At 36.9% G+C, this 25,440-nt stretch overlaps 1 protein-coding gene across 1 annotated transcript in view; it reads left to right on the forward strand.

The window, feature by feature from the left end:
• The first annotated feature begins 1,862 nt into the window (after positions 1 to 1,862).
• Positions 1,863 to 25,440, forward strand: part of Paxbp1 (PAX3 and PAX7 binding protein 1) — a 34,175-nt gene continuing 10,597 nt past the window's right edge. The window contains exons 1-14 of the mRNA XM_027929223.2: positions 1,863 to 2,320; positions 3,683 to 3,811; positions 7,944 to 8,120; positions 9,721 to 9,942; positions 10,454 to 10,557; positions 11,573 to 11,790; positions 12,283 to 12,472; positions 15,669 to 15,792; positions 19,113 to 19,212; positions 19,291 to 19,406; positions 21,429 to 21,628; positions 22,656 to 22,800; positions 23,709 to 23,830; positions 25,135 to 25,211. Of these exons, the coding sequence (XP_027785024.1) occupies positions 1,978 to 2,320; positions 3,683 to 3,811; positions 7,944 to 8,120; positions 9,721 to 9,942; positions 10,454 to 10,557; positions 11,573 to 11,790; positions 12,283 to 12,472; positions 15,669 to 15,792; positions 19,113 to 19,212; positions 19,291 to 19,406; positions 21,429 to 21,628; positions 22,656 to 22,800; positions 23,709 to 23,830; positions 25,135 to 25,211 (2,267 nt within the window). The 5' untranslated portion in view covers positions 1,863 to 1,977. The remainder of the gene's footprint in view (positions 2,321 to 3,682; positions 3,812 to 7,943; positions 8,121 to 9,720; positions 9,943 to 10,453; positions 10,558 to 11,572; positions 11,791 to 12,282; positions 12,473 to 15,668; positions 15,793 to 19,112; positions 19,213 to 19,290; positions 19,407 to 21,428; positions 21,629 to 22,655; positions 22,801 to 23,708; positions 23,831 to 25,134; positions 25,212 to 25,440) is intronic.

Below are 25,440 nucleotides of genomic sequence, written 5' to 3' on the forward strand. Positions count from 1 at the left end.
CTGGCAGGGGGAGGAAAGAAAGGGGAGAAGCAGCTCTCCCTTCTCAGGTGTTGTCCTTGAAGAGTTAACTTGCCCAGCACAGTGAAAGAAAGAGCTGCTTTTATGTGAACTTCTGCAGACTGTGAACTTCTGAGCCCCTCCCCTTACACGCTGGGTATAAAATTCTGAAACTCCCTGAACTCGGGGTTCAGGGGATTGATTGACTACAGCAAAAGCTGTGCCCTCTGAACCTGGCTGCAGCCAAATAAAACTGTTTCCTGCTATCTTCTGTGCCTTGCCTCCTTTGTCCCTACAACACTTTTATGCAGATAAGGGAATTCTTGAGAATGCCCCCTCTCTGCACTTTGGTGGTTGCAGTGGTGGGGAGTAGGAAGGGAAACAAGAAGGCAGAAGGCCAGTAAGATCTTAGTCCTATTTTAATTGAAAGTTCTCAGAATGCCAAAGCCCCAGATTTTAAGGTATCATTTTTATTTAAACCCCAACAACAGCAAGACTGGAAATAACTTCAATACCAAATTTTACCAGACTCTAAGTAAATGATGCAGCTGTGTAAAAGAAAAACGAGACAAGCTTTTTTTCTTTTCTTGGAGGGGGGGTTACAGATATAGACAGATATCCAATTTATTAGGTTAAAGATACAGCTTACACACCGTCTGTGTAAAAAGGGAAATTCATTTAAAATATGCACATTTGCCTTTGTGTTCATAGAATACCTCTGGAAGATCATGCTAAACTGTTAACACTGCTGCAGAGGATGTGCACTTTTTTCACAACGAATACTTTTTGAATTTTCTTTTTTTAATTTTTTATTGTGGGTTGTTCAAAACATTACAAATTTCTTGACATATCATATTCCACACTTTGATTCAAGTGGGTTATGAACTCCCACCTTCACCCCATACACATATTGCAGAATCACATCAGTTACACATCCATTGATTTACATATTGCCATACTAGTGTCTGTTGTGCTCCGCTGCCTTTCCCATCCTCCACCCTCCCCCCTCCCCACCACTTTTTTGAATTTTCAAACATGAAACTGATTTCACAAAACACACATACACACCCGAAGGCTAAGCTTGCCGGAAGAACAAGCTCCAAGTTTGACGATAAAAAGAGAAATGAGGTTCAACTTCAGAAGCAATCACCTTGTTAAGACCTTGGTGTTTCAGATAGTCCCTTTGTAACACAAGTCTGAAGACTGTCACAACATCCCCACCCCCAGTTTTCCTCCCGTTTGTTTCTGAAATTAACGATGCTTCGGAAAGAATTTAGTCACAGAATTGCTATTAAACTTGTCCCTGTCTCCAAAACACTACATTTGCTTTCCTTGTAACAGCTTTGTGTGGGTGATGTCACCCAGATAACAGTTTACCATAAATAAAACTTAATGTCTAAGTGCTCTATGGCTATAAAGCTGTAGAAATACTAAGTATTAATGTAATTACTGATAACTCCTACAGTCTCAGTTTTGAGAGGAACACCCACCCAGAGGACACACTTTCCCTCCCCAACCCGCCTTCTCCTTCTGCTCCACTCCACCCCTCCGCCTCTATCTGCCCCGCCCAGAGCTTGGCGGGAGGTTTTCTCACGTGACCGCTTCGCGTAAGTGCGGAAGACGCACTGCAGCAACCTAGTCGAAGACATGATAGAGTCTACTCTTTACTCCCATCTCTATGATCCTCTTTGTGACCCGTCGAACAACACGGGAGTCCCAGAGTTCCGTGCCAATAGTCCTCCAAGCCAAAAGAGGGCGGTGCAAAAGCTGACGTTCTCACTACAGGCGCGAGGCGCTCTTTCTCCAAGTATTGAGGGAGCGTGGGAGCTCAGGCGCATGCGCACTCGGTGGTGCGCGCTAGCGAGAGGGAAGACACGACCCGGCTAGAGCTCCGGAGAGCGCGCGTGCGCCGTGGTGAGCTTCGCGCTGTCTGGGCCGCAGTGTGGGAGCCGGTGTGTGACCACCGTGCGGACCGCAGGGATGTTCCGAAAGGCCCGGCGGGTGAACGTGCGCAAGCGGAACGATTCGGAGGAGGAGGAGCGGGAGCGCGATGAGGAGCAGGAGCCGCCGCCGTTGCTGCCGCCGCCGGCCACTGGCGAAGAGCCGGGCCCTGGCGGCGGCGAAAGGGCCCCCGGGGGGGAGTCGCTGCTGAGCCCGGGGCTGCCACCGCCCTCCGCGCTGACCCCGAGCCTCGGGGCTGAGGCGGGGGGCGGCTTCCCCGGCGGCGCGGAGCCCGGCAACGGGCTGAAGCCGCGCAAGAGGCCTCGCGAGAACAAAGAGGTGCCCCGGGCCAGCCTACTCAGCTTCCAGGACGAGGAGGAAGGTAACCGTCGCGCCTCGGGCACCCAGACCTTCGCATCCCGACCCCCAGACCCCCACCCCAGTGCGCGCCGTCCCGGGATGCCGAGCTCCCGCACCCCAGAACAGAGCCCCTTTCCTCCCGGCCGCCTGCGAATCTTCCCCCGCCTCCGGCCTTGTGCTCGGGCAGGGGGACGCGTTCCCGCGTTGCCACCAGCCTTTTCTCTTCTGCCTGCTCCTGCTTGTTCTCCCGTGCGTTTCCCACTCCCGGGGGGAAGGAACTCTGATCTGTCGTCGGAGTCTTTTAAGTGGGAATCCGTGCTTCCTGTCCTGTCGCTTCTCCCGGGTGTTTCAGAGAGAACTTGATTTGATTGAGCTCCTCAGTAGATTGCTCTTGGCACGCTCTCTGAGCCCTCTGCAGGCCACTGTGCCCACGCCTCGCCGGTGCTCTGGTCCTAAGCATCTTTGAACAGGAAGGCTGGGTTTTGAAAAGGAGTACTAGGTCTGGAACAGAAGTCCACAGTCACAGCTCTGGTTCTAAGTAGCAGAAGTCTGCTTTCGCCTTGGATTTTGGAACAGTGAAGAGACGGTGTAAAAGTAAACATGCAGTTTCTTCAGTCTCCCGTGAGATATCAGGCTGCAGTGGATTTAGATTTCCGAACCTAAACGAGCCTTAAAATTTTTTTTTTATTGTTAACTTCCCACACAGTTGAGTGTTTATGACTTAATTCTGTTTTATGAAAAATGACATTAAGAGTTTTGGAAGTCTTACATCTTGTTTCAAATGCTTTCATGTTTCTAGTAAGGTAGGCAATTTATCTTTGCATTTCTGTTATTTTGTTTGAGAGGAGTGCAGGTCAGTTTCTGTCTTTGATGATACATAGACTATTTGGTAGCTTTGTGCTTGACCTAAAAATTGAAAAGGGTGGATTCATGACTAAAACTTATTTTTGCAAAGTAATTTGCTTTTAGCTTAGTCTTCAACTGTCAGTTTATGATGGATGTGGAGTTAACTCAGACTTGACAGCACCTTTTGATTTTGGATATAAAATTGTTTCAGGTTTGAAAATTATTTGAGACTTTCTGAGTGATTTTTTTCCTCCTGAAGTAGATGATTTAAGGAAAGTAATAATAAATATATTTTTGTGAAGTTACTTCTGTTATGCCTTAAAAGTCTCAAGATTTCATTACTCGAGATGAATTTGGGAAGTTGATCTCAGTTTTTGAGAGTCTATGATAGATACTTGAAATAATTTCAAATTTTATAATGATTATATTTGGGAGTATACACTTGGAAGAACTTGAACAGCACATGTGATTGTGGGAAAGAAGGAAAATATTTTCTGAAAGTAGTTGGTATAGATCTTATTTAATTTCTTTTTTTAAGAAAATGAAGAAGTTTTTAAAGTGAAGAAATCAAGTTACAGCAAAAAGATAGTAAAATTGCTCAAGAAAGAATATAAAGAAGATCTTGAAAAGTCCAAGATTAAGACAGAACTCAACTCATCAGCAGACAGTAAGTACCAAACTAATATTATTCTTTTGAAGTGACAAATGGACAACTCTTCTTCTGTGATTTGTGACATATTGTGAATTCATTTCTTTCACCCTGTCATTCTCAAATGTCCATTTTGAATAGCAATGCAGTTCTGTTGTTTAATTCTCACACAGTTGGTTTTGTAAATGCATTTTTTAAATAGATAGATTGTTGCTACTGGAATGTTTCTTTTGAAATAATTAAATCTTTCAGTTTTCCTACTAGTGTTCAGGCACAGGTTTATTCTTGTTTAAAGGAGTACTGTATAAATCCCTCTACTAGTATTTTATGGAGACAAGTTGTCAACATTTTTGGTGCTATTTCTATACTGGGTTTAATTCTTAGAGAATATTTAGGAATGCAGTAAGATTAGTGTTGATAATACCCTCCCTTAGCAGCCTTATCTGAACATGGGTGAAGAGTCCTCAGTGTGAGGCAGGTACATTGTACAGATAATGTCTTTTTTTTTAGTTTTAGGTGGACACAGTATCTTTATTTTACATTCATGTGGTGCTGAGGATCAAACCCAGTGCCTCATGCATGCTAGGAGAGCACTCTACCACCGAGTCACAACCCCGGCCCCCAGATAATATCTTTTGTGTCCTTTCAAAACTTAAGTTTAATCTCCCCTCCCCACTGTGACTAGAGATGGAAGCTAAGACCTCATGCATGTAGGCACCACTGAGCTCACTCCTTACCCCTAAGTTTAAACATTTTTTAAGCCATTTTTTTTTTTGTCTTTAGGAAAGTAGACTCATTATAATATGCTATGGTCTGAGTTATTCTCATACAAATGCTTTATATATATTTACAAATGCTTTATATATATTTTTACTTTGTAAAATTAAAGGTAGAATTATTATTTTCCAGGTTCTCATTGGTAGACTTCTTGGGGATAAGTATGCTTTTCTCTCAAATTTACAATCTAGTTGTGGAGACAACATCATGTAAACAAGACTTAGTGTTTAGCAAAATGTCCCAGTGAGTGGTCAGAGGCTAACTACATTTTTTTTCCCCCCCAGAAGAGGGAGGACTGCTTCATAGAGAAGTGGGGCATGAAGCTAGGTCTTTGATAATTAGAATTCCAAAAAATAGAAGAGGGAATGTATGGGGATATCAAGAATTAAAATGATTAGAACTGTTTATAAAAAAGCAAGTATTATCTGACAGGCAAAAGCAGGTGATTGGTAAAGGAAATAATTAAAAGGCTTAATGTGGAAAATACATTATTGACAGATTGTAAAGGATATTCACTATGCAGTAAGGTGTTTAGAAGAGCTGGGTTCCTTGGCACACCAAGATGGTGACATGATACATGCCTTTTGAAACCTTAACCTGGTATTGACATACAGCATGGATTGGCACGTGGTTGAAGACTGGAGACCTAAAGCAGTTTAAACTCAGGGGACAGCTTTGATCCATTAATAATGAGTTTAAAAATGTCAAGATGGAGACTTTTCCTGGCTGGGTGGGAAATAGTGGAAAGATGAAAAATATTTGCTATGAGTATGGGAGAAGAAATGGAAAGAAGGGATTATTTGAGAAACATTCCAAGGGAGAATTGATAGACATCATACATGTTTTTGATGCTAAATTTAAAAGAAGTAGTCAAATTTGATGTGCCAGGGTGGCTGAGAATAATTATGAATTATATATAGGAATGCGGAAGGCAGGTAGTAGGAGGAATAATTTTAGAGGAAGTGATTATTTTAGGAGTCTAGGAAATTGCCTCATTTTTCCTGGAGCTCTTGAGAAACAACTATGTACAATGAAATAGTGTAAGAAAGGTCCTGGCAAGTGGGAACTGAAAAAGGCCTTTTACCTATGGCTTTTGTTAGTAAATAAAACCATTCACACTTAAGTTAGAAATAGAAGTGAGTATGAGGTTTATGAGGCTCCTTTTGTGACTTCTTCCTGCCTTTTATCCTCACATAGTTCTGATATTTCACTCACCAAATATCTCAATATCCTCCCCCAAAGGTGGAGCCATTGTGTTATAGATATCATTGTTATTGCTGAAATCGTGGTCTTAGAGGCCCTTTTGTTAATCAAACTTTTTCTGCCTCTGGTCTTCCTTTATAGGCAAAGATGAATTAACTTCAAAATGAGTAATATTGACTCAACTTCCATTTTTGTGATATTCCTAAAATAATGTTTACTTTTTAACTTGAATTTGAGTAAAATTGACTAGTGAACAGCTGAAGTTGTAGATTTAGGTATAGTGCTTATTTGAAGTGATAATTAAAACTGAATGGAATTGACAAGGAGGCAGTATAAAGGAAAAGTTACTGAGAACGAAAGACTGCTGCTCTGTAATAAAGCATACATATCATGGAGAAGAAGATTTACCAGAGAGACCAAAGAGGAAAAAGAAGGAAATCTTGAAGATGCTTGTCAGTTGTATAAGAGAGGTTGGGAAAAGAGGTTGAGGACCAAGGAAAAGGGCTATTGACAGGATTGCCGAGTTTTTTTTTTTCTGGGGGAAGGTTTTCTGGCCACTAGCCAAGCTTTGTGCCTACAAAAAGAAGGAACACCTTTTGCTAAATTGCTCAACCATACTATCAGAATTACCTGTGGCTGCAGTCATTGGATTATCTTAGAATGGAAGATATCAAAGCCCTTCATTTGCTAAGTCTGAGACTCTGAAAATTGTTGAGGAAGTGGAAGAGAGCAGAGAGAAGTAGAGGACAATAGCTAGAGGGACCAATTAAGTCAAGTAGAAGAGGAAAGAGAGCCTGACCAAGTTTACTGTGATGCGGATAGTTAATTGTGAGAGCAAATTTCCTGAAGTAGTAGTAAATGAAACCAAAATCACCAGTAGAACCTTGAACAATTTTATTTTACATCTCTATAGATATGTCTAGATGGGTCACAAGACCACTAACAAAACATCCAGTTGTCACCATGCTTTACCCTGTATTTGGTCAATCCCAAGCAAGTAACTCTGAACTCAGTAAAACATTGAATCTTTGAAATATGCCGAAATTATTTATTATCCAAGCATATATGATCAAGTAGATTTAAAGTCTTGTAGCTTCAGAATATGAAGTATATGGCTAATGAGATAGGTGGTAGGGAAGTTAAAAGAAGGATATTATCTCTGGGACTGTAAGTTAAGAGATTAGAATATGGCTTGAGAAGAAGGGAGAACTTTTGAAGCAGTTTCAGGGGGAGAACATGTTAGGGAAACAACAGAAGAACATTTTTCTGAATTAGAATAAACTTTTGCTTTACTCTTACAGTATATTCGTTGTATCCATTGTGAGCATCGTTTCAGTGTAAAAAGGCCTTGGGTTTTTTTTATTTTACTTGGGATGGAAGATATAATAGGATTAGTTGGTTATAGATAAAGTAAACCCAGGACAGTTTACCTTAAAGCTGTGGTGATGTCTGTTGGACCCAAGTGGAAGAAAAGCAGACTTGAAACAAGCCCATGAATGGACTGGAATTGAGAACCAAAGAGCCCTCTTTTCTGCTCCTCTGACAGAACGTGGCCACTCCATAGTTCCCGTCTTGGTTTATATATCATGATTCTTCTTAAAGCTACCTTGTCTCTGACTTGTCTCTGTCCCAGTTCCAGATTTCTAGAAAGAGAATCACTTGCCTCTGTTTTCAGTCAGAGCTCATTCTTAAAACATTGAGTCATGGAAGTGGGGTCAGGCTAGCACAGTGTAAATGCAACTGTTAGGGGAATCTTTCCTCCTCGATGGTAGGTAACAAGTTCCAGAGAAACTCTATCTGATCTGAAAGAAAAGAGGTTTTTTGGGGGGAAGGCGGGGGACAGAAAGTTGCCTTAAAGGAGTTTAGAGTGGAATATTGCCATACAAAATGAAATAATGCTTAAAAGAAATATGAGCAGTGATTTGTGGGAGTTCAGAGAAAGACAGTTTGATAAATTGTTAAAATTTTGACTAAATTCTCAAAGAATCCCTGTGTGCTCTATATTATTTTCACCTAAGTATGCCTGTTGAGCCATTTTATATTCATGCATTAGTTTTGAGTTTTTAATAAACAATTGAAATATTCTAAGTTTTAGTGGATTGATCCTACAATTGAATAAAATGTACCTACTTAATTTATGGATTATATTTTAATTACTTCAAATATTTAGATGAACAACCTCTGGACAAAACAGGGCATGTCAAAGACACAAATCCAGAAGATGGAGTTATCATCAGTGAGCATGGTGAAGATGAAATGGATATGGAGAGTGAGAAGGAAGAGGAAAAGCCAAAGGCTGGTGGAACATTCTCAAATGCTTTATCTTCTTTGAATGTTCTCCGTCCAGGTATGTACTTGAAAATGGTTGTCAGAACTAAACTAAGTTCTCATGAAGGGTCATCTTTAAAGATAGTTATTAAGGAAGGAAATTAGTTAAGTGATATTTCACATGACAACTCTGAAGGTAGGGTGTTTACATTTGCAAATACAGAAAATGAGAGAACTAAAACTTGCCCAGTTTTCCTAAGTTTATTCTCAGGCAATTTTATTATTAAAGCAAATGGGCTTCAAATAAATGGGTAAATAGTCCTAAAGTCTTTTTTCAGAATAATACTTCAATTCTTTCCAGAACTGCTATAAAAAGCAAAAATTGCTGTTAATTTTACATTTTATATTTTTTTCTTTTTTAGTTTTCTATAGGAAATAGTTTTCAGATCCATACATGGCTAATAAGCTTTGGAATAAATGAGTGGTTTTTAGCCAAATTTAAATTATGAAGAAGTACCATTTCTTATTAATTTTTATAAAAATTTAAAAAAATGCTGAATAAAATTGAACTAAATAGAATTAAAATCTTTTTAAAAAAGAAATAAGAATTTTTTTTTTTTTTTTTTTTTTAAATGCCTCTCCTGGGGGTTGGGGATGTAACTCAGTAGAGTGCTTGCCTTGCATGTACAAGGCCCTGGGTTCCATTCCCAGTACTGCAAAAAAAAAAAAAGCCTATCCTGGGCTGGGGAAATGGTGATAAATGCCTAAATGTATCTCTAGTAGCTAGTGGCTACCTAATTGCTATAGTCTTTATGGGAAGCTATTTGTCGATATAAATGCATTTCAAATGTTTCTTACCCTTCACCTTGTTATTCCCTATCTAGAAACTTATCTAGGAGGTGTTTTTATTGCAACATTATTTACAAAGAACAAAATTTAGAAAAATAGCAATTACATCAGTAGTAAGCTGTTAATTCTTAACATAGGCAAAAGGTTAATTTGAATGTATAGTCGATTATACTTTATCAGTTCAGGCAATATTGCTAAGTCATTAAAAATGATGTTTACGTAGGGCTGGGATTGTGTCTCAGTGGTAGAGCGCTTGCCTAGCACGGGTGGGACCCGGGTTCGATCCTCAGCACCACATAAAAATAAAGGCACTGCGTTGTGTCCATCTACACCTAAAAAATAAATAATAATAAAAAAATGATGTTTATATAGAACAACAGTAGGGAGAAAAGTTTTTTATGGTTTAATATGAAGAACAATTAGGTACAAAATTATACATGTGAACTAAAAAAGTATAAGAGAAGTGTACTATAAAATCATGAGATTCTGGGTACCATTTTTATTTTTATCAGTTTTTCAGGTTAGTGATATGGTTTTATTACTTCTTAAAAATTAAAAAGAAAAATACAGATGAAATTAGTTTGGTTTTCCCTCATCTCTTTTCCATATATACTGCTTTTAAGTTTTCTTACTTTTGGTTTCCATTTAAACTGAAATAAAAATAAAACAGATTGCAGGCACAGTTTGGGAAGGGGGTGCCAGCAGCTAGCATTAAAACATTATGACGACACACATACCTTGCATTATCATATTCTTCATATTTATAAGAAAATACAGACTTTATCACCCTAGTACTGCCATATTTTATAATTCTTAGCATTTGTTTCCAGGAGAAATTCCAGATGCAGCGTTTATACATGCTGCAAGGAAAAAGCGTCAAATGGCTCGGGAATTGGGAGATTTCACTCCTCATGATAATGAACCTGGTAAAGGCCGCCTTGTTAGAGAAGATGAAAATGATGCCAGTGATGATGAAGATGATGATGAGAAACGCCGTATAGTTTTTTCGGTGAAAGAAAAGTCACAAAGACAAAAAATTGCCGAGGAAATAGGTAACTTGATTTAATTGGATAGAAAGTCCATTACATTGCTATTAAATGTGATTTAACCAAATAAAAAGATTTTACATTTATTTAACTTTTATTTTAGAGGACTATTCTTGCTTGGGTACAAATAGCTAATTGAAATTTTTTGAAAACTATAACATGATTGTAATTGGTGGTATTTGTTGAACACTTTCCTAAACACTTTATATGCATAAATTTATATAATTCAGTGTTCTTAAGACGCAGTGGATTTTATTCTTTGTAGAATTGATGTCGAACTTGCAAAGATTAAGAAACCTAAGATTTGAACCATTACTTTAAATACTGCCTTTAGCTTCAAGGGGTGCTTTGATCAAGCTAGGCATAGTCACAAATATCAAAAGAGAGAAATCATAACAGACATTTTTTAGTAAGATTGAGTTAATAACAATAGTGCTCAATTGTGAAACAGGACTGCATCTCCCCCCACCCCACTTTCTGGGTATTGCTTAGTTTCCTTTGTTGCTCATGGTTGCAGGTATTGAGGGGAGTGACGATGATGCATTAGTAACTGGAGAGCAAGATGAAGAGCTTAGCCGATGGGAACAGGAGCAGATAAGAAAAGGAATTAATATCCCTCAGGTAAGAAGAATTAAACTTCAAAAATTAAAAAATAGGTTAAAAAATACCTTTTGTCTATTTTGTTAAAGTGACTGTAATCCATATTGAATCTTTGTCGTTGATTCAGGTAGCATAATCAAGAAAATCACATGAGGTTATGTATCAAACTGGTTTTTTACAGTCAGAATGATGAAAGAATTTTTGGTTTCTTAGATCAGTGTTTCTCAAAGTGATTTTTCAACTAGTAACATTAGCATCACCTGGAAGCCCATCAGAAAGATGAAACTTAAAGTTTGAAACTTTGAGGGTCATACCCAGCAATCTCGTTTAACAAGCTCTCTAGGTGATTTTGATTCATGCTGATGTTAGGGAACCACTGCTGCAGAGAAAATGTTTCTTCCCTCTAAGCCTTATTTCCTCTGACTTCAAAAAAATTACTTTGAAGAAGAGGGATTTCCCATGAATGTGAAAATATACAGATAGGTGAAAGAGGTCTCCCCACATATTTACAGTGATTTGTTTTATAGAAGTAAATAGTATTGTGGGTAAAATTGCATGAATGAAAACATTTTTTTTTTTAATATTGTTTTGAGGCAGAATTTGCATGTATTTGAGTGGTATTAACAAAAAAGTATAAAAAAAAAAACCAAACCCAGAGAAAGTCTTGGACTAGATTTCAGGAATCTGATTCTCTGATTGCCCATTTATTCTCTTGATATTAGACAAGTCACTTACCCTCTTCCATTGATAAAATGATGGCTCTGGATTTTTTTTTTAATGTCTGTTCCAATTTTAAACTTTGGATGATCTAACTTTCCAAAAATTACATTCATCAAGTCCACCAAGAAGATATAAGACATTCATCCAACCCTTCTTGTATTTGACTTTGAAGAATTCTGTAGTAATTTATTTTAATTACATGATATTTGGGAAATGGGCATAATATTTATTGTTTTTCTTTTTAAATGCTAAAGGCATTTTATTCTTTTCTAAAGTCTAACTATTAGTTTTCATATAAATCCCATTTTTTTTCTAGGTTCAAGCGAGTCAACCCACTGAAGTGAATATGTACTACCAGAACACTTACCAGGCAATGCCTTATGGTTCATCCTATGGCATTCCTTATAGTTACACGGCCTATGGATCATCAGATGCCAAATCTCAAAAAACAGATAATTCAGCCCCTTTCAAAACTCCCAGTAATGAGATGACTCCCGTTACTATTGATTTGGTAAAGAAACAGCTTAAAGACAGGTAGGGCAGATCAACTTCTTAAAGACCTGTCCTCTAGCTTTCTGTTCCCTCAGGCAACATGTAGTCTGGGGTAGCAGATGCAGAATATCAGCAAAGAAGATTCACTGGCCCATCTTCAAAAGCCTAACAGAAGATTGTTCTGCTACCTTCTTGGATTACTTCTGTGGAAGCCTCGAAAAGTTATAAAAAATGCCACTCCATGATCTTTTTGAAGAAAGTTCTGAGTTTGCACCTCTTGGACTCTGAAAAAGTGTAGTCAAGATATGGGGGGAAAAGCAAAACAGTGAAATTTTGGTTAGCCCACCAAATAACATTATATGAAGTCTATAAACTGCCATTTTTTGAAAGAGCAGTACAGATGAAAAGATGCCATGCCAAGTATTTTTATGTTCTAATAATGGATCTAAATGCATTTTAATAATATTGCAAGAGTCCTGACAGCATAAACTTTTGGATGTAAATATGTTATATTTATCCTTTTGTGTTCTTAAGGTTGGACTCCATGAAAGAATTGCACAAAACAAATCGACAGCAGCATGAGAAGCATCTGCAAAGCCGAGTGGATTCTACCAGGGCTATTGAAAGATTAGAAGGGTCTTCTGGGGGTATTGGTGAACGGTATAAATTTTTGCAAGAAATGCGAGGGTATGTCCAAGACTTGCTTGAGTGTTTCAGTGAAAAGGTAAGAATGCAAAAATATTAATCTCTTTGAATAAGGCAAAGTAGGGAGGTCTAGACGGCCTTATGTATATAGAACATTCTTTAATTCTCAGAAAATATACTCTGAATTCAACTTTAGAAGTGATGAAAAGTCATGCTTCATTTTCTTCAATTCATTAGTGGCATTCTCACTTGAGGGTAATACAGTGCCATTGTTAAAAATAGGAAAAAAGAGAATACCTCAGAGCACACTTAAATAAGACTTTGGCAAGTCTTGCCTCAATATAATGGTAGATTATTGGCCTGTGCTGAATAGAATAGAAGGTACTTATCTGATGGAATTTTCATTTTATGGTTCAGATTTAAACTTATTTTTAAAATACTCCTACAAGTAGTTATATTATTTTTATCCTAGGTAGTTAGTTTTTTATCCTAGGTAGTTAGTTGCCATTGCTTTTACTAGTTTTTTTGTCTAAAAAAACCTGTCATTTATTTCAGAAATCATTCATTGGGCATAATTTCTTCTAAGGTCTTATTTATTCCAAGTTTTTTTTTTTTAATTATGATAGTTGATACAACTTTTAGTATCCTATTAACCATTTGTTGTTTACATCTTTAAAAATTAGCTGCATACAGCTAATTTCTCAAGTAATGTCCTAATCAATTTTTCTTTAAGATAAATGTACTGTTTGACACACTGGCTTATAAATATTCGTGGACTTTACCACCTTATCTTTCAAAAAAATTGAAGTCATGGCCTTAGATGTTCTCTCTAAACTTTAGATTGAAAAGCATATTTCTCTTTATCATTGGCTAGGATTAGCATAGAATCTGTAAGCATATAGTATGATAAAATGAGTGTTTTACTTTTGTCTTTGTTGATTGCTTCAATACCATAAAAATCAAAGGCTAGCAAAAGAACACTGTCTTTGTTATGGCTCTTAGTGGTTTCAATCAGCTTGTGGTCAAATCCAGCATGGTTAGCATTCATTGTGTCTTCTCTATAGGATTTATCATGTTTTCCTGTAAACCACATCCCCTTCCCCTGTTTTCTGGAGAAGTAATAACAGTCTGAGTTATGATGTCCCTTGTGACCGATCATTTGCCTGGAGGTGGGGAAGAAGCATGAGCTCCTCTGTGCTAAGCAGGGGCGAGAATCAGGACTGGAAATGGGACGTATAACTTTTACCGTGACTACATTTTAATTAAAAGGGGTAGATACATGTTATTTTGAAGAAGAGTATTTTATTCTGATTTTTTTCTGAATTCATTTGTATTAAGAGTATGCTGATGAGCTGTTAATATCAAAATTGTCATAGAAAATATTGGGGTTTTTAAAAAGTGTTTAGGGACAATAGGATAGGTTTGAATATTCAGTTTAGTTGTTATAAAAATATCCTTTAAGGGTAAGACCATTAAAGATAAACATTTCTTTTTTTTTTTCCCTCTTTCCTTAAGCTTTTAAGTGATTTTTGAACTTAGATTTTAAATTATTTGTAAGTCATTTTAACTTTTCATTGTTTTGTTTCCCTATGTTTATCTTTTTTCTTGTGTTCTTTGCCTTAAATTTGGTCCTAAAATAATGATTATTTTGAGTTTGGAGAGGGTAAAGAAATTGTCATGGTGCAGACTCTTGAGACAAATTCATATTGTTAAAAAACTTGAATGAGAGCTGAAAATGAATTTTAAGGTTTTAATTCTCCAAGTTTTCTCTAGGCTTTGTTAAAGTGTATTCAGGTACCTAAAGAGAAAAATGACATAATCAGAATCTTAATTATAAGTTGATAAATTCTTTATATTGCCAGCTTGGTTGTGTAGCTCCTACAGGAATTTTAATGTCCAGGACTAAAAGAATGTATCTTAGGTACATTTGTCTTTAGTCTTGTGTGATTAAAAAAAGAGGGGTGTGGTTGGGTGGGAGGTGGAGAAGTGTAAGTGAAAATGATTTGGCAGTAGTTGCTTAAGAAAATGAAAAACATCAGATTATAACAAATTTTAATGTCTTTGGACTCAGCTGTCCAAGATAATCATTGCAGATTTGGGGGCATTGTTTGCCCATGGTGTGGCATACTAAAGAACAAAATAACTCCCATTAGTTTGACCTTTGTGTGAACATTTGCCACTTTTGCAATGGAATCATGCAAGTATATGCAATTGCTTTTATTTTAGACATCTTTGTATTCCACCTGCCTCTTTTTATTTTCTGTTTGCAGTCTGTTCAGTTCAGGAAGCTGCTATAACACTTGGTGCCAGTGTTCCCAAACTCTAAGTAGTGTGTTTTCCATTTACACTAACCATCGGGAAACTAGAATTTCTGGTTTCCTCAGGTATGTGTAGTGGTTGTTAGTGATTTGTGAAAGTTTCGTAGCATTTGGCTATAGTATAAAGTATTTATAAAGAGAAAGCTTTCTGGGTTATTTTTGTTTACACTTAGTTCTCCGGTTCTATAAGTTGTTGTATTCTATATGAATCAAGTAAATGAGTTAGTTATGGATATAGCCTGGAAAATTTTTTATTGACTTTGTAAGTTTTGACAGTTTATGTGATGAATTTTATTACAAAATATGGATAAATTTAAACGTTGGAAAGAAAGAGAATTTTCTAAGTTTGAGATGTATGGATTTCAGACAGGTTAGTGATAGCTAGAAATTTTGCCCTATTAATCAGTCAGTTACATATAAAATATGTAGTGTAGCAGGTACTTGGCCTATAACGAGAAAGCAGTTTAAGTGTTCAGTATTGGGTAGTTAGCAGACTCTTGTTCTTATGTACTCATAGAGCCAAATTGTGGGTATTTTGGCATTGCAGATTGATGATGGTTTACTTTAATCTCCAAAAATTGTGGTGCAGATCTTGGTGCTAGAAAATTAAAAATGGACATTAACAAGACTTCTAAGTACTTAAATATTATCTTTAGCACTAGAACTTTTGACATTTCTTTATTTGCTCTCTGTTGATATCGAAGTGTTGAATTTCTTAACCAAACTTTTGCTCCAATAACTAGGCACTGGACATTATTGCACTTACATGGATTTAAAGAAGAAGTGATGTTTCATAAGCATTGCCAAGCTGAATTGCTATTCATGTCCTGTTGGGGATTCATGATTATTTTGTCCATAGAGAGGGTACTTTTTCAGAAATCCGGAAATAGTATGGAACCCTCAAATAAGTAAGCAGCTGAGGAGTTTGGTGTTACGGAGTGTGTTGTATTTTTACAGGTGCCACTGATTAATGAACTTGAATCAGCAATACATCAGCTGTACAAACAGCGAGCTTCCCGCCTTGTCCAAAGACGACAAGATGATATTAAAGATGAATCTTCGGAGTTTTCAAGCCATTCAAGTCAGTCCATCTTGAAGGTTTTTATTTTTCATTAAACAACCTTGTTTACTTAGTGCAGCCTAATTGAAAATTAGAAATCGAGGAGCTTTTTTCCTTTCTTTTTCTTTTTTAAAGAAATTTCTTTGTTGTGTCAGGTAGAGCTAATATTATAATAGCATGTACTTGAATTGTGTTTAAGAAAACATGGCCTCACGAAGAAGGTCAAGAACATGCACTAATATTCTGTCAGTTGTACTCTTCTTTGGACATATTTTTTCATTCTCCTTGAGAGTATAGAAAGTATATTATCAGTATTTTATCTTAAAACCATTATCTGGCCCTTTATTTTTTCATTTTCATCCTGTCCATAACACTGATAAAAATGCTGTTTTTGTTCATAGTAAAAGATTTTAGGTTTAGGGATTGGGGAATTTTGTGGTAAGCAGGAGAGGAGTTACATTGCATAACAAATGCCAGTCCTAAGATTAAAGGAGTTTTGAGCTTCACCAACCCTTTGGATAAAGCAAAGATTTTTTATTTTTTAATTTTTTTTGGTGGTGCTGGGGATTGAGCCCAGGGCCTTTGCATGCGAGGCAGGCACTCTACCAACTGAGCTATATCCCCAGCCCAAGTATTTTTCTTTTTAATGTTCCTTCCACTTTGCTTTATATACTGGGTTTCCTTTAAGTCAGTTGATACCTACATACAGTTCTTGAAATTTAATATAAAATGTAGAAATTGTTTAATTTATAATCCTTTCTTTATGACTTGAATTTTGGAAAACCAAATTTAATTGGAAATCTCTTTAAATAGAATAGTAGAGATTCTTTAATCATGCTTTGAAAATCTTTTTAATTCCATTTTTCCCACTGACTTCCATATTTTTGGGTGCTCTGTGAAGAATTTTACTAATGTGGGTTCTTCATAGCTTGTTTATCATCTCATTGTTCCCCTATGCTCACAGTCAAATGAAAGTATGTATCACAGTTACCTGAGATACTCATTTAAAATGCAGATTTCCTGGTCCTGTCCCTAGAGGTTCTTATTAGGTCCTCCAAGTCCAGAAATCTGCATGTTAAACAACTACTCCAGGTGATTCAGATGGCACAGTCTTCATGTTATTTTTAGAGCAGTGCTTTGCCATATAGGGTATTCTGGGTAAGAGTCCTCCTGTGTGTGGGATGGGTTTTGGAGAGGCTTAAAATCATGGTAATGTGGCCCTCAGAGCTGAGACAGACTCATCTGTGAGCTTTATAATGGCTTTGACCTATTTTTGCCACACAAGTTTAAGTTGACTTGACACTGGGCACTTAAATAACTAATGCATCCCTCCCAGATCACTTTTTGATCCAGACTGAACCAGATTTCTGGGGAAGATTACAGGTAAACATGATTTGATGAAGGAAAATAATTTCCTTTTAAGTTAAATGGTTTGTTTGAGCTATATATCTTACTAAATCTTCCCTCCATCTATAATCTATTTTTTCATAATAAGCAGCTATTTACTTACAGTGGAATTTGAAGTGAGAGTTGAATGATGTATATTAATTTAGATGGAAAGTTGGAAAGAATTTAAATGACAGGAAAGTGGAAAATACTATCCTGTGGGAGTACACGTTAATTGAGAAAAGATTTGAGGAAAATTACATGGGACACTGAAGAATCAGTTCATTTTCTGATTTTTTTTTTTTTTTAAAGAAGCAAAGCATAGGCTGAAATTTCATTTGTTAATAAGTGCTTATCTGCAACCTGTGATTATTGTGTATAATAGTTCTTACAGAAGTGAAAGGAGGTCATCACTTTAGTCATCTAAACTGACATTACTAACTAGTGAACTCTGGAACACGCCTTCTTCCTTATATCAGTTATTTTGAAGTATTAATGAAGAATTCAGTTAAAAATGTCAGCTTCTAAAAATAATAAGATCTAGAACAGGATACACTGAGATGGGGAACTAATTTTCAAATTTGTTTTCCTGTTGCCAATTGTAGTGACATCTCTTGATATGTGGGGGAAAATATACACAAGCCTTGAAGGGATTTCATTCATCTTACATATGTCCTGTCCTCTCGCACCCAATCCCTTAGGTTGTTTCCTTCCAGTTACTATCCTGTATTTTTCCAGAATATCTTCATAGTATGGGAGTCAAATGCAGAAATGAGTGAAGTGTAGCAGACAGATGTTTTCCCTACCCTTTCCACCATAGGAAGGAGAGCCAAGGTGTCTTTATTGGCAAAATAAAATGGATCCAGAGGAAAGACCCTGAGGCATTAACATATGGGGGGTTGGGGGACAACAAAAATAGTAGGCAACCTACCAGTAATCTGATAGAGATGCCTTTTCTGGACAGCTCCCATCTTGTGCACACAGAACTTCCCTTCGTGCCCTATATATGTGAAGACTGTTAATTATCACCAGAAAAGCCAACATAAGCAGTGGAACTAAAGGGATTGCAGAAACCGGCAATGTTGGTGGCAAAAACAAAACAAAACACCCCAAAACTGTAACACTTAATTGCTAGTTTCAGTGATATAATAGAAAGGTATCTTAACAAAAGTATAGGATGCTATAGAAGAATGGTTTTTAAAAAATATGAACTCCTTCTTAGAAACTAAAATTATGGTAAATAAAATATACATTTAAACAGGAGAGTTAGAAACCAAAGCTAGAAAAATGCCCTAGAAAGTTTGCAAAATGAGAGATGGAAAATAGGAGGAAGTAGGGAGAGAGATGTAAAGTGTGTGTGAAAGAGTAGTATTTGAGAAGGTATTAGTTGGCCCTACTCAGATAGGCTTTTTAGTTTTGGTGTTGCCTTCCTATAAAAATAAATTTCCATGAAGCAAAATTAGAGTAAAATGGAAAAAGTTATTAAAGTCTTGGCAACAAAATTGTTAATTCTTACATCTTTCTACCTGTTTCTTTGCTGTCATTTCATGCCATTTGATATGTGATGCCTGCATTCTTCTTTCTTAAAGATATAATCTTTTATTTTCCCCTTTGCACAGGTAACTTAGTTTTTTTTTTTTTTTGCGGTCATCATAATAGCATTAACTAGTCCTGTTACTTAAACATAAAAATAGTGAATAAGCCCAGTTGCATTTGGGTAGGGTTACTGAACTCTTAAAAAGAATTGGTTCTTTAATTTTTCTGCTTCTTTTTATGGGAACCTAGAATAATACTGAGATTTGTTCTAAACTAAAAACCTATCCCGTTTACCGGTCATTGAAGAATCCTGCTGTTGAGATTAGCAAGCAGTCTATCATAATGGCTTATTCTGTACAAACTCTTTCCTCAGTATTGTTGAAGGAAGGCCTTTAATTTTAACTATTGTTGTTTTACAGATAAAGCACTGATGGCACCAAATCTTGATTCCTTTGGGCGTGATCGGGCACTGTATCAAGAGCATGCCAAACGTCGGATAGCAGAGCGGGAGGCCAGGAGGTAGTACTAAAGATGCTTACTGTGGCTTTGTTTGTGAAGGGAGGAGTCTCTTTTATCTAACATTGTGTCGGTCCATAGGACCCGCCGTAGACAAGCTAGAGAACAAACGGGGAAGATGGCAGATCACCTTGAAGGCCTTTCTAGTGATGATGAAGAAACTTCCACAGACATTACTAATTTCAATCTGGAAAAAGGTAAGATTTTATTTGGAAATAGGACTTGTCAATTTGGTTTTTATTTGGCTGTGGTTTTTACCATGAAATGGTTGGAATTTTTGTGACCTCTACATTAAATCAGATAATGAATATCATACTGAATTCTCAAAGAATTCAAGGTGTATTTAGGACTTGAAGAGCATACATGATGTTTCTCTTAAGAATATTAAGTGACCATGGCAAAGCTTTGCTGTAGCCTATCTAGTCTGGAGGAGTATATAGCAGGGCAGTGGGGGCACTTGCCCTAAAGGAACTTCCTGATTTGGGGAGTCCTGGATGATTTCTATCAAGATTACCAGTTAGTACTCTTAGGAATACCAGGCATTCCCAGAGGGTCCCCATATATATCTTTCCCATCTTTGGCAGTAGTTATTTGAAATTGTGTTGGTTGCTGGCCATTGCAAAAGCCTGTGTCCTCCTCCTTATTTCATAGTGAACATTTCTGAATGTATAGGAATTTCGAAAGAACAGCAGTGATCACCCCATATTCATCACCCCGATTGAACAGTGCCTCCTTTTCACCAATTTCACTTTATCTGTGTGTGCATGTTGTTGAACCATTTGAAAGTAAATTGCAGTAGATGTTGTGGCACTTCGCCCCTAAAAACAGCCTGAAGTATTTTATAAAAACACTGTTATTTTTCTGTGAAATTGCAGTACCATTATCACACCTAAGAAAATTAACTACTATTTTTTAGTATCATATTCAGTCTTCCTCAGTGGTGTCTCAGGGAAAAAAATTTTGGAACTCTTTTATGTTTTTGCTTGTTGTCCAAACCAGGATCCTCCCAACGTTCATGCTCCACATTTGGTTGTTATAGCTTTTGATCTAGAATAAATGAGTATCCCTTAATACTCACTCCTGCTTTATTATTCGTTTAAAGATGTTAACTTTTTAAATAGAGTAGTCCACTTGTTTTACAGAAAACATCCTAAATTCTGCATTCATCTGTCTGTTTTCTTGTGGTATTGGTGAACTTGTTCTTCCATTTATCACTTTTACATTTATTGTAAATTGGAATTTGCAAGATTAAAAGGTTGATTAGATTCTGGTTAAACCTTTTTTGTTTTTGTCTTTTTTTTTAATAAGAGTACTTCATATTGGATACTGTTTCTTATTGTATAATTTCACATGGCAGATGCTAGATTGTCTCACTTTAAGGGATGTTAAGATTGATTTTATGATGAAGATAATCAGGACTTTAATATCTCCATTAAAAAGATTTCCTAAATCATCCGAGGCATCACACATATATTCCAAAGTAAACTTTCACTTAGAAATCCTAGTATCTATTCATCGGGAACTTGACTAGGTGAAGTTATTGTAATCACCAACAGACTGTGTGTGCGTGCGTGTGCATGTTATTAGGTACTGGATCTGGAGATGCTTTGCTACTGAGCTATGTATCCCCAGCCCATTTTCTGGATTTTGAGACAGGATCTTGCTAAGTTGCCAAGGTTGGTCTTGAACTTAGCAATCTTCCTTCTTCAGACTCCTGAGTATCTGGAATTGCTCCCATGTGCCACCACACTTAGCTACCAATAGACTTTAAAAAGATGATTGGTCACTGATCATGAGGCATAGCTCTTGTTTACATAGCAGTTTGTGTACTGAAAAGCTAGCAGCAGCAAAATTTGTATTTTATGCAATTGTAATTAATATAGCAGGGTTGCTGAAGTTTGAACCATGTTGGGGAAGAGGCATTACTAAACTAAACCTCTGTAACGGAAAATTGTATATATTGAAAAAAAGTTGTACATATTGGAAACTTGTAAAACAAGAACTGGTTGTGTATTAGAGTTCATAAAAGACAAAATGAAACCTAAACTTCTGTTTGTCCTTCATTCTAAATTGCAATTAATAACTTAGTCCTTTGTTAATGAGCCTCTTATTGATATTCAAGCCTCAAAGAAAACAATGAAAATAGTGAACTGTGGTGTTTTTTTTTTTTTCTACTTCACACTAAATTATGATTCTCTGTGGGATTTTGTTGTTGTTAGATCGCATTTCAAAAGAGTCCAGCAAGGTTTTTGAAGATGTCCTTGAGAGTTTCTATTCAATTGACTGCATTAAATCACAGTTTGAAGCATGGCGTTCAAAATACTACATGTCCTATAAGGATGCTTACATTGGCCTTTGTTTGCCAAAGTTATTCAACCCCCTCATCAGATTGCAGCTCCTCACTTGGACTCCTCTTGAGGTAAGTGTCTTTTATCACTGTTGATAAGGAATGTAACCTGATTTCTCTGTCATTTTAGTCTCAAAATAGAGATATATGCTTAAGCAACATATTTTTCAGAGGAGATAGGGCATAGGCTATAACTAATTAATATAGACTGTATCTGGGAATAATCTTATAATTTTTTAAGTTTTATCCTTTCTGTTTTTCAATTTACATATAAATTCTTTCTCAGTTAAAATGATATGTACTAATTATGGTATATGAATAGTGAGAACTTGGACCTTTTATCCTAACAAAACTTAACCTAATGGAAAAGCATAATTGGACAGGTGGGAAAAGACTTGAATTAAGTCAGTGGCAGTGGAAATTGTGAGGGTAATACAGATTAAATGTAGGAGATAGAATTGATAGGACCTTTTTGCCTCTATATAAGAGAAGAAACTAGAACTGGCTATTTGAGACTAATGATGTTTATGATAGGGTTTGGAAGTTGGAATAATTTGGGTGTATATCTGCATGTGACTAATGTTGAGTTGGGTGAATATGTAAATCAGAGAAAAGGACTGTAAAAGAGTGTAACCCTGGACACACAACTAAAATAAATGAGCTCTGGGAATCATTCTGCTCATAAGCTTTGCCAGACCTTGTGGAGTTTCCCTGTGTGTTTGTCGGGCTTGGTAGACAATAGAAGCTCGAGTCTGTGTGTATTTGGAGGTCTTTTTCTATGTAGCTTCTTCCTTTGCCCCACAACATCCTGCCATTTCAGCTCCCCCATTGCTGTCTCCTCAACTTGGCAAGTCTGCTGTGCTCTGCATGGAATCACCATTTCATTCTGTCCTGAGCCAGCATTTGACTTCATTTGAGTTCCTTTAATGGATCGTAATCCTTGCTCTCTCTGGTCCATAACTTGGAAATACATGTTTTATATATTTTGTACAGTTTTTACTGATTATAACCAAAGGCTCAATCTAGTTTCTCTTATTTCTGGCTTGAAGCAGAATCACTCACTATTTTAACTGTTTGGGTAATCTTTTCAATGTTTTAGGCAAAATGTCGTGACTTTGAGAATATGCTGTGGTTTGAGTCTTTGCTGTTTTATGGTTGTGAAGAACGAGAGCAAGAAAAAGATGATGTAGATGTTGCACTACTACCTACCATTGTGGAAAAAGTGATTCTCCCTAAACTAACAGGTAAATCTCCTGTCTTCTGAATTGACCATTTGACACATTGGATTTCCCAAATCTATTTTTGAGAGTATTTATTAGAGTGTATTTCCTTATAAACATTATATAGTAAATAATAGTTACCAGTTGGCCCAGAGATTGCTAAGTGGTAGGGAACTCTTAACCTGAAACTTGAAGACCACGATGGGTGGGCCTAGAATTGGGACAGTAATTAATCTGTAGGTGAGTTTTAGTGACTCCCACACAGCCTGAAGCCAAATTTAATACATAGTTTGGGTTGTTGGGATGTGTGTGCATATCTGGGGAACAATTTCAGTGCTTTCATCAATTTCTCAAAAAGATTAGGGATAATCAGTATAGGAACCTATTTTAAGTAATAAGAATGAATTTTAAATAGCTGGGTGCGATGGTGCATGCCTGTAATCCCAGCTGCTGGGGAGGTTGAGGCAGGAGACTCATGAATGAGTTCAAAGCCAGCCTCAGCAACTTAGTGAGGCCATGAGCAACTCAGTGAGACCCTGTCTCAAACACAGAAAAAGGGCTGGGGCTGGGGATGTTTGTCAGTGGTTAAGTGAACCTGGGTTTAATTCCTGGTACCAAAAGAAAAAAAGGAAGAAGAATGAATGAACTTGTAAGTTTAGTTAGAAAATCTTTATACTAAGACATCCTTTGGTATATAGAAATCCCTCCCCACTATTTTTATTTTCACTGAGGAGCATAAATAAGAAGGTATCACCTCTCCACATTCCTATCCCCCTCAGCATTCCCACAGTTAATTGAAGAATACTGAAGCTTGTTTTATAGAGAGAAGAAATAAATCAGGATTGACATTTATTAGAGACTGCTTGACATCAGATTTAAATAAGCTGCAGTTTACTTTTATATTTCAACATATCCTATTTTTTCCTTAATAGTGATAGCTGAAAATATGTGGGATCCTTTTTCTACAACACAGACTTCAAGAATGGTTGGAATTACACTAAAATTAATAAATGGATATCCTTCAGTAGTGAATGCAGAAAATAAAAATACACAGGTAATTTAATCATCTTTAGGGGTTTTTTTTTTTTTTGGACACGGTATCTTTATTTATTTTATTTTTTTAATGTGGTGCTGAGGACCAAACTCAGGGCCTCACACCTGAGCTACAGCCCCAGCCCTGAGACATTTTTTTTTTTTTTCTCTTGAAAATGAATAAGAGTTGAAAATGAATGGTTATTCTAAATCAGCTGAAAATCTGATTTCCCTATTTGGACAGCATGAGCCTTTAAAGCGTAAAATACACAAAGTTGGAAATACTAGTTTTCAATTTTAAAAATCTGTGTGGAAGAAAGGCTATTGGTCTGGATAACTTCGTTATTATTTCTCACCACCACAACTCTATTCCCAATTCAACTAATTGATATACCTTTAAGAACTGTGTTTTGGGGGAGAAAGAGAGATGTAAAACTACTAAAATGGCTTACAACAGCATATAAAGCAACTAGATACTGTTTTTTAACTACTTCCAAGATTAAAATGCTATTTTCCCTTCTGGGGCATCCTTACCTAAATATGGAAAAGGTGTTCTTTATCACTTTTTACTAACCTCATTTTGAGAAGAAACAAAGTATGTGTCTGATCTTAAAACTTATATGGTAGACTAGGGGATGGAAAGTTTTCTAAATGGCTTCATTGCTTGGTAATTATTGGGGGGTCATCTAGCCTGCGACCCGTGCTGGCTTCATGAAAGAAGGTTCTAACCATGAGAAAACGCTAGGGAGTTTTAAATTAAAGAGACAAGACTTTAATTACCTTTAAAACCAGCTCCAGGACGGCTTCTCCTAGCTCCAGCCTCCAGCCACCTAATGCGGTAGCGAGGTTTACTGGCTATCGAGAGAGAGAGAGAGAGAGAGAGAGAGATAACACACCAGGAAGTGGACTTTTATTGGGGAACAAAAAATTCCGGGGAAAATCCCATCCAATGAAGATTAAGAGGGGCAGCATCCCAAGGTTAGGGGCGACGATTGGGTCTTCAGGGCAGTGGCCAGGCACGCCTCTGCATGGACAAGCCCTCAGACCTGGAGAAGGGTGGGGAAAGCTCTGACACAGCTGTGTCTAAGTGCCTCTCACCTAGCTAGGGAGGTAAGTCAAATCACATGCGAGGATGGCCTCCCACAGGGTCACTTAATAGAGAGTTGTAAGTATTAATGAGTTTAGGGCCTTCAGTGAGGAAAATAAAAAAACTTAAGAAAATGGTTCACTCAAAATTCAATACTCAATTATGTGGTTTAGAATATGGCTTATTTTTATTATCATAGCCCTTATTAAAGCATGTTATCTACTTTTTTAATTCTTCAGGTTTACCTAAAGGCACTTTTGTTGAGAATGAGAAGAACTTTGGATGACGATGTTTTCATGCCCTTATATCCAAAAAAGTAAGTAACAATTAAGAACCTTAAACATAATATTCTCTATTGTCTTTCAGAGAAGGGTTCTAAAATTCTAGAAGACAAAAGATAGCTTGAAATGTAAACTTAACCTATATAGTATAAACATACAGACTGGCTCAGTGGGAAAGTTGTTCCCTTAAGTGCCATAAAAGAGTTGATGGTCTTTGTTCCCCCTCAGCCTCAGAAATAAATTTCCATTGACTGTTTTTTTTTG

The sequence above is a fragment of the Marmota flaviventris genome, chromosome 8, assembly GCF_047511675.1.
Source record: "Marmota flaviventris isolate mMarFla1 chromosome 8, mMarFla1.hap1, whole genome shotgun sequence".
Lineage (NCBI taxonomy): Eukaryota > Metazoa > Chordata > Mammalia > Rodentia > Sciuridae > Marmota > Marmota flaviventris.